At 36.1% G+C, this 11,418-nt stretch overlaps 1 protein-coding gene across 1 annotated transcript in view; it reads right to left on the reverse strand.

Annotated features, from left to right (window-relative positions):
* Positions 1-11,418, reverse strand: part of LOC106868507 (glutamate dehydrogenase, mitochondrial) — a 35,887-nt gene that overhangs the window by 21,971 nt on the left and 2,498 nt on the right. The window contains exons 2-4 of the mRNA XM_014913814.2: positions 6,987-7,187; positions 2,296-2,382; positions 1,502-1,590 (exon numbers count right to left, since the gene is read on the reverse strand). Of these exons, the coding sequence (XP_014769300.1) occupies positions 1,502-1,590; positions 2,296-2,382; positions 6,987-7,187 (377 nt within the window). The remainder of the gene's footprint in view (positions 1-1,501; positions 1,591-2,295; positions 2,383-6,986; positions 7,188-11,418) is intronic.

Consider the following 11,418-nt stretch of genomic DNA (forward strand, 5'->3'; position numbering starts at 1 on the left):
CTCTACATCCCTCTCTCAGCTGAGAGGTCCTAGTTTTTGGTAAGCTCATGGGTGCTGGTGTACCCATGCCATGCAAAAGCTCCTGTGCTGGCATCACACAAAGGTTCCTGTGCTGGCGTCACACAAAAGCTCCTGTGCTGACACCATGCATAAGCTCCTGTGCAGGTGCCACACAAAAGCTTGTTTAACGTCCGCCTTCCATGCTGTCATGGGTTGGACGGTTTGACTGAAGACTAGCAAGCCAGGAGGCTGCACCAGGCTCCAATCTGATTTGGCAAGGTTTCTACAGCTGGATACCTTTCCTAATGCCAACCACTCCAAGAGTGTAGTGGGTGCTTTTTATGTGCCACCAGCACAAGAGCCAGTCAGCCAGCACTGGCATCAACCACACTCAAATGGTGCTTTTTACGTGACACCAACACACACCAATATATATCATCATCATCATCGTTTAATGTCTGCTTTCCATGCTAGCATGGGTTGGACGACTTGACTGAGGACTGGTGAAACCGGATGGCAACACCAGGCTCCAATTTAAATTTGGCAGAGTTTCTACAGCTGGATGCCCTTCCTAACGCCAAACACTCAGAGAGTGTAGTAGGTGCTTTTACGTGTCACCTGCACGAAGGCCAGTCAGGCGATACTGGCAACGGCCACGCTCGAAATGGTGTCTTTTATGTGCCACCCGCACAAGCCAGTCCAGGGGCACTGGCAATGATCTCGCTTGAAAATCCTACGGAGGCCAGTCAGGCGGTACTAGCAACGGCCACGCTCAAAATGGTGCATCTTATGTGCCACCTGCACAAGAGCCAGTCCAGGGGCACTGGCAACGATCTTCTCGCGCACAGCACATTTCCAAATATATATATAGTTCAAAAACACAATAACAAAAAAACAACAAAGTGAGGACGTGATATGGATAGTATTATTGGACGCTCAGGAAAGGAAAGAGAGAGTGTATGACGTTTCGGGCATATATATATATATATATATATATATATATGGCTGACTGCCGACAGATTTCTCTGCTTTTAAAGAAGAAAAGGATTTTATCCTTTATATCTATACTGTTCCGTATCTATGCGTTGAATAAATTTATCTTTCTAATTGTTCTCCAATACATTTCAACGCTTGTTTGTTTACATACGGTGTAACCTATACGACATCTAGCATTCCTGGATGATTCTATTACTTCTTAAATTGCAGAAGAATTTGACGGTCAGCCTGTTTAGCTTAAATGGTAAAGCATTCCAACAAGATATTGGAGGGATGCGAGTTCACTCCTCATGGATGGCTGCCGACAGATTTTTTTGCTTTTAAAAAGGAAAAAGGATTTATCCTTTATATATATATACTGTTCAGTATCTATGCGTTGAATGAAATTTATCTTTCTACTTGTTCTATATATATATATATATATATATATATATATATACATATATATGTGTTAAAGATTGGTTTCACACGTAAAAAATAATAAAGATAGTCAATTTGTACTTACACGTCCTGTAGCTGATGTTCTGCCATGGATACCACCCTGTGTAATTGGTTTTCCAGTAACACACGCATTAGCATTGATATCATAATGACCTACCAACAGAAAAAAAAAATAACATGCAGTCAGATTAAAACAATTATTATGCACAGATATGCTACAAATAAGTGTAATTTTCATTGGTAGTTATTATAACACACAAATTTTCTGTATTATAGACATACATTTAAAAGGTCTTCTGAGGTATATTATATTTAGAACAAATTTTATATAACTTACAGCAATGACTGATTTTAGTGTCTCAACACAGTATAATACTCTTTCATTGAGTTTTACTCTATCAAAATACCAAAAAAGGTAAAATACAAAGCAGCATAAACTAAATAAAGGTCCTTTCACCATGTCTATTATATAATATTACAATGCTAATATTATGACATCAATAATTTGTAAAAAGTGTTTCTAGACAAGACTTATTACTTCATATTCTGTTTCAAAAAGTTTTGTAAACTTGGTTGGCTCAGAATTCATATTGTCTAGCAGGAAGTTGATAGCAATGCTATTATAAATAATTCTGCCTTATAAATATTATGTCATTTATTTAGCATTTCAATGCATTGTGTATCATTTTAAAAATAGTTTTACTTGATATTATTTTAACAGAAAATACTAAGTGACTTCATAAAATCATTGTTTGTAATAGTAAGATTTTGACAATAAATCCAACCAATTATAATAATACTGACACTTGAGGAGCGCAAAGTAAAAGAGAAAATGACAGTTATTTGCTAAGACTTTACCTAATGTCTGTGCAAAAGTATCAGCAATCCAACTCATCTCTCTCTCACCAGTCCCCATGTCTGGAGCTGGTACATCAATACCAGGACCTGTAAAGAAAATAAAAATCATCTTAAAATATGTCACAAACAGAAAATCACAAACTTCAGAATATTATCAAAACCTGTTTAGCAATTAAAACATGTGGTTCTTTATATATTTCAATGAATTTTTCTGATGATGCGTACACATGCACACTTACATACTTCGAAATTGATATCAGAACGAAATGACACTGAAAGTAAAAAAATGGAGGAAGCAGAACTTGAAACTAAAAATTTAAGATTAACATTAATTTATGAGGATTTTATAACAGAGCTCAAATTTCCTATGTCATACATACATTAGTTTCAAGTATTACGTACCAGTTTTATCATTAACCAGGAGATCAGATAAAAGTAAATGTTTTTGTAACATTATAATGACAGAGATATGTGACAAAGCACTAAAATTTGCTCATTTATATTTGAGATTGGTGACATGGAGCACAGTTGATATTCAGTTGTTAACCAGAGAAATCAATATTTGCAAGAAATAAATTCCAGTGAATTGACAGAGAGGAAACTTTAAGTATTACAGACAGTGTCAAGCCTCAATGATGAGACACTAAAGGCATTGAAAGGAAAAGAAACAGCTGCACCGATGGAGGTGGTCTGCATTTAGCTAGTTCAGCATGGTTAGTCCACATTACTCCCTAAGGAGTACAGGGCTAGTTTCTGGTTTCTCTGGTGTATATACCATATTTTAATGTGTATAAGGACCCCCTAATTTTGGGGGCTTAAAATTTGGAAAAAGAGCTGGTGTTAGGAAGGGCATCCAGCTGTATAAAACAAAGTAACAAACTTATAAGTGAGATATGGACCTCTAACCCATGCAAGCATAAACTATGAGGATGACTATAATATAGTTTTGACTCATTATTTTTATGTTTAGTGCCAATACGCCAATATAGCTAAGGTTATGTGCTTCTTCATCTAGTTGTAAACTTCACCATCATTTAATGTCTGATTTTCATGCAGGCATGTGTTGGACAGTTTGACAGGAGCTGGCCAGGCTCTATGCCTGTTCTGGCATGGTTTCAAGGGCTAGATGCCCTTCCTAATGCCAACCATTAGAATTCAATCAAAATATTGACAATGGTATAAGACCTATATTAAATGATTCATTCTATTTTGAAACAATGCCAGCAACTTTGTGGGAAGGAGGCAGTTGATTACATCGACCCCAGGACTTGACTGGTACTTTATTTTACTGAAAAAAATCAAAGGCAAAGTTGACCTCAGAGCATAAAAAGCTGTAAGAAATATTCCTAAACATTTTGTTCGATGTGATAACAATTCTGTCAACTTGTTGTTTTCACTCTGCTGAGTGGTTGGTGTTAGGAAGGGCATCCAGCTGTAAAAATCCTGCAAAAACAGTCACAGAAGTCTGGTGCAGGCTTCTACCTGGCTGGCTCTTGTCAAACCGTCCCACCCATGCCAGCAAGGAAGGTGGACATTAAATGATGATGATGATGATGAATGACAAAAAATTATTGAACTTTATACAATGTGAAAGTAATTTAGAAACCCCATGTCATGACCTTTCATATCTTTTGGAGAACACTTTAGATTTATAAATGATAAGATGCTTTCATTCAGAATTTAAAGTTGATCTTTAGTTCACTAATTTATCTTAAAACTTATATATTAATATATTAGAGTACATTATAACAACAACAGAACATTTACTGAAGAGGATACTCAACACTAAAAGTTTAAAAAAATTTAATCATAATTATTCAATCATCAAATTTGCAGATTAAACACTGATTAACTGGCATCAAGTGAAACAAAATCCTAGTATAAAAGAATAATTAGTTTACAATACACTAATATTTTGTAATTTGTTTCCTATTGATGACTAGTTATATAAGAGAGGCATAAGATATTAAGTGGAGGCATATGGCCTAGTGTTTAGAGCAGCAGACTCGTGGTCGTAGGATTGTGGGTTCAAATCTCAGACCAGATGATGTGTGCGTTGATGAGCAAAACACCTAAACTCCACGTGGCTCTGGTAGAAGGTAATGGCGAACTTCTGCCGACTCTTTCACCACAACTTCCTCTCACTCTTTCCTCCTGCATCTAGCAGCCCACCTGTGACAGACCGGTGTCCTGTCCAGGTGGGGAACCTATACACCATTGAAACCGGGGAACTGGCCCTTATGAGCCAGGCATGGCTCAAGAAGGAACAAACAACATAAGATACTGAGCATCAAATTAAAAAAAAACATATTCTGGTCAATAAAACCAAAATTTCTTTGCAAGTTTTATTAAATTTCACATCCTTTTTCCTGATTTGTCTTAAAATCATAGTTAAATGACTCAGATTTCATAACTAGCTGTTCATCATATACATGAACTAGAGAAGGAAATTTTTTTTCCCCCAGCAAGAAGAGGCTTTCAACCTATATTATATGAAACAATAAACTAGTACATTAATGATTCATTATCTCTCTATTATCAATTAGAGGAGCTGCAATTAAATAAAAGAGAATCCATTAAAACCCAGGTCTGGAGGAGCTGCAACAAAAAACCTCTACATGGCCATTCCACTTGCTATAAATAGTAGCTAAATCTCCCTCAAACAATACCCTACCACAGTGCTTTTCAACTTGTTCATTGTAAAACTGTCCTAAGTCAGAATATTTCAAATGATTTTTCGCATTTACATATTAAAATTTAAATATTAATGACCTAGTTTCACTGTGCACAATTGTTCTCGCATGAAAGTTCCAATATATTCTATCTAATGGTTATATGTTGTTTAATTTTAAGAAGGTAAATTCATAGGTACAAGCATAGGTAGTTGTTAAGAAGTTAGCTTTGCAATCCCCTGGTTTCAGGTTCAGTCTTGCTGCATGGTACCTTGAATAAGTATCTTCTATTATAGTTCCAAACTAACCAACGCATCATCATTTAACACCTGTCTTCCACGCTGGTATAGGTCAGATGTTCAACAGGATCCAACAAGGCAGAGGGAGGAGTGTGTTGAGCTCCAATGTCTGCTTGGGAATGGTTTTACAGCCAGATACCCTTCCTACAGCAGGACCACTTTACAGAGCATAGGTGCTTTTTCCATAGAACCAGCAATAGTGAGGTCACTACGTAACTTACAAAACTAAAGTGCTGCTATGATTGATGGGAGTATAGTAGAGAGGGGGGCAGCAGTTTGCTAGAGAGGTTAAAATATGACAGAGGAACAGGAACTGGTTTATTGCCGTTGACAAGATACGTGCCTAATTCAGTAGGAATAGGTAAAGTTTGCAAGATCTTGGGAAGAGAGAGATGATTAGAAATGGGGATAGAGGTGAATATAGTGAATGGAGAATAAGCAGTGAGGTAAGCATGGTGGATGGTAAATATCAGTTAATGGGGAGGTGTTAAGAAATAGAAGTGACTCAAGGAAGGATGTGATGGGTGGCAGTAAAAAAAAAATAGTGAAAAGCAGCAGAATTATAATAAAATTGTGGGTAGGAATATGATGGATGGGGTGAGTAGGTAAAGGTTATAAGGAGGAGACAGAGAAACATACAGTGAAGAATGAAGGCGATGTGAGATACATAGGGGTAAGTGGCTAACGGGGGAGGGATATGATGAATGGCACATATGAGACGATGTTAAGAATGATATATGGGTGTTAATAGGACATTCAGGAGAGGGAGAGACAACAGGTAGCAGAGAAAGGAGGATAAGTGAAAAATAAGAGTGAGGGAGGATGATATTGAGAAAGAAGGATGGAACATCAAAAGTGGTCCCAGGGAGGGGAAGAAATAACTGGTAGCACAGGAAAAAAGGAATTAAATATGTACTTTTGTTTTCATTTAATGCAATAGTTAGACGAGTGCTGGAGAGAAGAGTGACAGAGATGAGAGGATAGGGAGGGCTTGATAGGGACAAATTGGGTGCAGGGCTAGTTGCATGTGTAACCAGTAAACAATGCTTTTAGGACCTTAGTTTTGCTGTGATGGGTGAGTCTTCTTGAGCTTAACACAATGCCAAGCATCTCAGTTCTCTGTCATCTCATTCATGAGGCTCAACATCCTGAGGTCAGCATTCACTACTTCACTTCACATCTTCCTTGGTTTCCCATATCCACAGGTTCCATCCACTTTATACAGCCATCCTCATCTTTATGCAACACATGTTGCATGCATGCATATATGTGTGTGTATATGTGTGCATGTGTCTCACCACTTGATAAACCTAGTGTAGGTTTGTTTACATCCCTGTTACTTAGTGGTTCAGCAAAGAAAAACAAAGAGGGAGAAAGTGAGAAAATGAATACCACACTTTAAGTTCTTGGTCCAAATTGATCAACTAAAACTCTTAAGACAACATGCTTGCAGTCCAATGACTAAAAAAAAATTGAAAGATATAGCATGTTGCCTCATATTTTAATGAAACAGAATGTATCATAATCTTTGAAAGGCTGGAAAGTATTGCTTTTCCATCTTGAAAAGAACATTACACATGTGATCAAAGTACATCATCTGAAGAAAGAAAATATGAGATGGTCATGTCTAGGACATCCTTCGTCAAGGATGCTTTGCAATGAAACAACATTTGTACAGTTTAGATTTTAATGAAATCGGATTATGCATCATTTTACTTACCTATGAAACCTTTTTTAGACAATTCTACAGCCAATCTACGAGTGATTTTTTCAAGTTCATTTTCAGTGTATTTACTTGGATCAATGCGAACACCAGCTTTTGCACCGCCAAATGGCACATCAACACATGCACATTTGTAGGTCATAAGAGCAGCCAAAGCTTTTACCTCGTCCAAGTTGACATCCATACTAAAACGGATACCTGTAACAGAACATAAAAACGATAGTAAATCAGTTTTTCTTTTATAATTTTTTTTTTGTTTAATTCATTTTTTTTTTTTTTGTATAGCAATTCTTCACTTTTTTGATACCAACTGGTTGGGAGTTTACCCTTGGGCCTATAGTACAAATTTATTCTTTTAAAGAGATCTACATTAAAATTTTCCCTTCAAAATTTCATTTTCCATACATCAGCTTAATAATGACAGAGTTAATTTTCATTATTTTTTTTTTAATTAATTGAAATAAAAAGGGTGTAAATTTTAGCAGAAATATGGCAGCAAAAGGTCTAAAGAATATTCTTAATAAGAATAAAAGGTTCAACCTAATTCAATAAATCCTAACCAATTACTATTACTAACTATAATTGATTATAACCCCCTGTGTGGTAGCTTATTAAATAGATTCCTTATTCATTAGTACTGACCTTAATCCACTGCCCTAATTGGTCCTTAGGTGCTTCTATAGCAGACATTCAGGCCTCAACTACTAAGAATAATGTTCTCCTACAAGCCATAGAGGCCCTGAAACAGAAAGTGGGCCCTGCCCTTTCTTTTCTGACTTAACTATTAAAAGAAAATGTGGTTAAGAAGCTCACTTTGAAACAAAATGGTTTCAGGTTCAGACACATTGTGTGGCACCAGGAGCAAAGTGCCTTTTGCTATAGCCCCAGACTGACCAATGCCTTGTGAGTAAATTTGGTATATATAAACTGTGTTGAAGCTTGTTGCATGTGTATGTATGTGAGTGTGCGTCTTTGTGCTTGTCCATCCCACCACTTGACAACCAGAATTGGTTCATTTACATTCCTGTAACTTAGTGGTTTGGCAAAAGAGACCAGTGGACCAAAAAAATCACTGAGGTTGATATTTTCTTGGCTAAATCCTTCAAGAGTCTATCCTTAGTGAAGTCAGGACAAAATAACTGATAATGTACCACACTCAATGGTTGAGAAGTAGAAACTAGATAAGAGAAATCATAAAAGTTTCGAGCTAATATACAAAATAAGGCAGGATGGAGTTTATAGATAATCTTGTTTGGTTTTAGGTTAACAAGAGCAGAGCAGACCAAAGATCAATGTCATTCCAGCTATGACTGTCTAGTTTTTTTATTTTAAGTGTAGTGTATCTATTTAAGTGTAGTGTATCTATTTAAGTGTAGTGTATCTAAAACTACATTGTGTGATCTTCCTTTTTTAAGACAAACCGCTATGAGAGATTCGGTTACCAGTCAAGTGACCACTTAGAGCAGGTATGAGTAATGCTTTTCAAGAAGTGGGCTGCATGAGACAGGGTTCATTATTCAAGCAGGCCATACTACCAAAAAAGATTCAAGGTAATTTTTTTGTTAGGTGTACCATTCAGATGAATACTGCCAGAATGTAGAAATCACATGGTGTATTTCATGTGAGCCAAGCATTATAGATGATAGACTGATACAGAATCACTAATTCTAACTTACATCTGCTGACCTAGAAAAGACTTTTGATAAGAGACCACCATCTCTTATCATGATGTATAAAGAAGTTAAGGAAATAGCTACACATTAATTAACAGCTTGTGACAAATGTTGAGGTTATGTAAAGAAAACTAAAAGCAGCGTCAATTGTGACCATGGGTTCAAAGAGGAGTTCAAGATGGTGATTCTAAGTTCTCTCTTTATCCCAATCCTTGACATCAACATCATCATCAGGTCCCAATGTCAGCTTAGGCATGGTTTCTACAGCTGGACGCCCTTCCTAACATCAACCACATTACAGTATGTATTCAGTGCCTTTTCCATGACACCAGTATTAGTGAAGTAGCCAGGTAACTTGCAAAATAAAGTGAACAAAGGCGTGGGAGGTACATGAATGAAAACTACGGGGCTCAGAACAAATTCAATGCAAGAGGTAATGAATAAGTCTTAAGTATAGAAAAAAGAAAGTAATAATGATCACATTGATAGTTCAATCATTTCTATAGGATTTGTCAAAAGTCAATAGTGTCAAAGAAATGGTTATGTTGGAGGAGTGTAGGAAGAACCAAACTGAAAGGAGACAACCGACAGTTTAATTGTATCACGTGGTCTGTTTAGTGACAGTACAAGCAGCTCAGGAAGAAAGAACATCAACTGATCAGATGTTTCGCAGAAGTAACTATGTTCTGCTACTGAGGAAAACTAATTACTTTTTAGCTGTGAAGCTGATGAAAGACAATGTAGATGGATTTTAATAATAAATCAATTTTCTTTCTATTGAAAAAGATAGTATATTATTTGTACATTGTGTGCACATGAAATGAGGTCAGTAACCAAAGAAACTGAACATACAAAAAAAAATAAAAATTACAATATCTACTAAAATGAACTCGTATGACAAGTTGAGCACCTTTGAGCTAACATGATTTATCTCGCTTCACTCCTTTTCTGTATCAATATAACATCACTGAAAACGTCCTCGGAGTGAGAGTCTTGACAACGCTAGCAAAATACAGATATTACAGAAATCAAGAAAATATCAACAATATTACACTAATTACTTATAAATAACCCCTTGCTAAAACCATTCTTCCCTTACATAATGTTAACGTCTTATAGTTTCCACATTGCAAACAAAATTTTGTTTTGGTTAACAGGATCAGGAAATCATGAATAGTTAGTGATGTTATTATATAAGTTACAAGCAGACGGCTGCTCATACATTTGACATGATGTACCCCACACCACATTTGTGCAAATGTGAACTTGACACAAAGGTTATCCACGTCATTTACCAATAATTTCAACATGTGTATCCACTACTGGCTTGAAACCACCTTCTGCTTCAATCATAACCAACAAAAATAGTTTTTAATTAAGGAGCTTCTACATGGATGCTGATAGAAATAGCACCTAACTTTCAATTAGCACTTCTACCATCCCAAATATGCTAAGGGCATTATATAATGGAGTCCTAAAATTGCGTGATGCTTAGAGCAGGAATATCTTTAGCCATAGATCAATTTAGAGTTAATCTAAAATTTAACAGCAACGCTTTTTATATCTCTAAACTAGCAGTAGTATACCACCTTCATCTCAACCCACCTTCTAATTTATTATGGTCACCGATATTGTCTAAGCGCAGACGATTCTTTCATCTACACAGCTGCACGCCTATGGGTTCCACACAGTTCACCTGTATTAAACGTGCTAAACTTTCATTATTACACCCGTCTCATAAGACCGTGTAATTTCTGATCGGCGAACTTTGGAGAAAGAAAGGGGGCAAGGAATTGGGTGGTTGTTTTTGTCCCAAAACTTTAATTAAATACATTTTTGTCTCCTTCCCACCCCCAAATTCCATGCCCTTTTTTTTTTTGTTACTATGTCTCTCCCACCCTCTTCAGTGAATATCGTTAATGGTGTGATCGGATTTTGGCTATCCCCCTCCCCAACCTTTTTCACTTTTCCTTCACATCAACCTACTTCTAAATCAAACGCATTCCGATGAAGGTGATACTAGTGCAATTACTGATGCATATAGATCCTATTCTCAGCTAAATGACAGTGTGTGTGTGTGCGTGTACGTGCGTGCGCGCGTCAGAGAGAGTGGATGAATGAATGCGTCCCATCCATAATTTATTGTTATGGTTATCCTAGATTCCTAAAATCCTATTTGATCAACAGAGCAAAACACCTGTTTGTGATTCGAGTTCACACCTTGAAAGAATTATTGAAACAAGTACACGGAAACATTATTAAAAAGTTTCGATTTCGAATTTAATATTTGCTTTCAAAGCTGGCACGTTCGGTTATACAACTGAGCACTGCAACTATATATCTTTAGATATTTCTTTGTATCTGATACAGTCATCTCAAATCATCTTGATTCACATAATTATATCCATTGATGAAGATTCAAATTTACGTAAAAACACAAAAAGAAAAATTAAATTCCTTAATTTATTTTAGTAACAAGAATCTAGCACTGAACACTTAATATGTATTTTCATTTTAAAACATTATTTCTGCGCAGATATTAAAAGTGAAAGTTTATACTGGAAGCGAACCAACATATATTGTTTGTTGTATATTACTGCTAAATATAATAAACCTCGAAAGAATATCTTCACGGATTCTCTTTTTCCTTTCTTAATTTACAAAATATAAGATGTGCTTATTTTTCATAAAGTCATGAGTTTTTCTGCAATAAAACATAACCAACTGTTCTAGTGTTGAAACACATATATGTGGAT

The sequence above is a fragment of the Octopus bimaculoides genome, chromosome 5 (assembly GCF_001194135.2).
Source record: "Octopus bimaculoides isolate UCB-OBI-ISO-001 chromosome 5, ASM119413v2, whole genome shotgun sequence".
Lineage (NCBI taxonomy): Eukaryota > Metazoa > Mollusca > Cephalopoda > Octopoda > Octopodidae > Octopus > Octopus bimaculoides.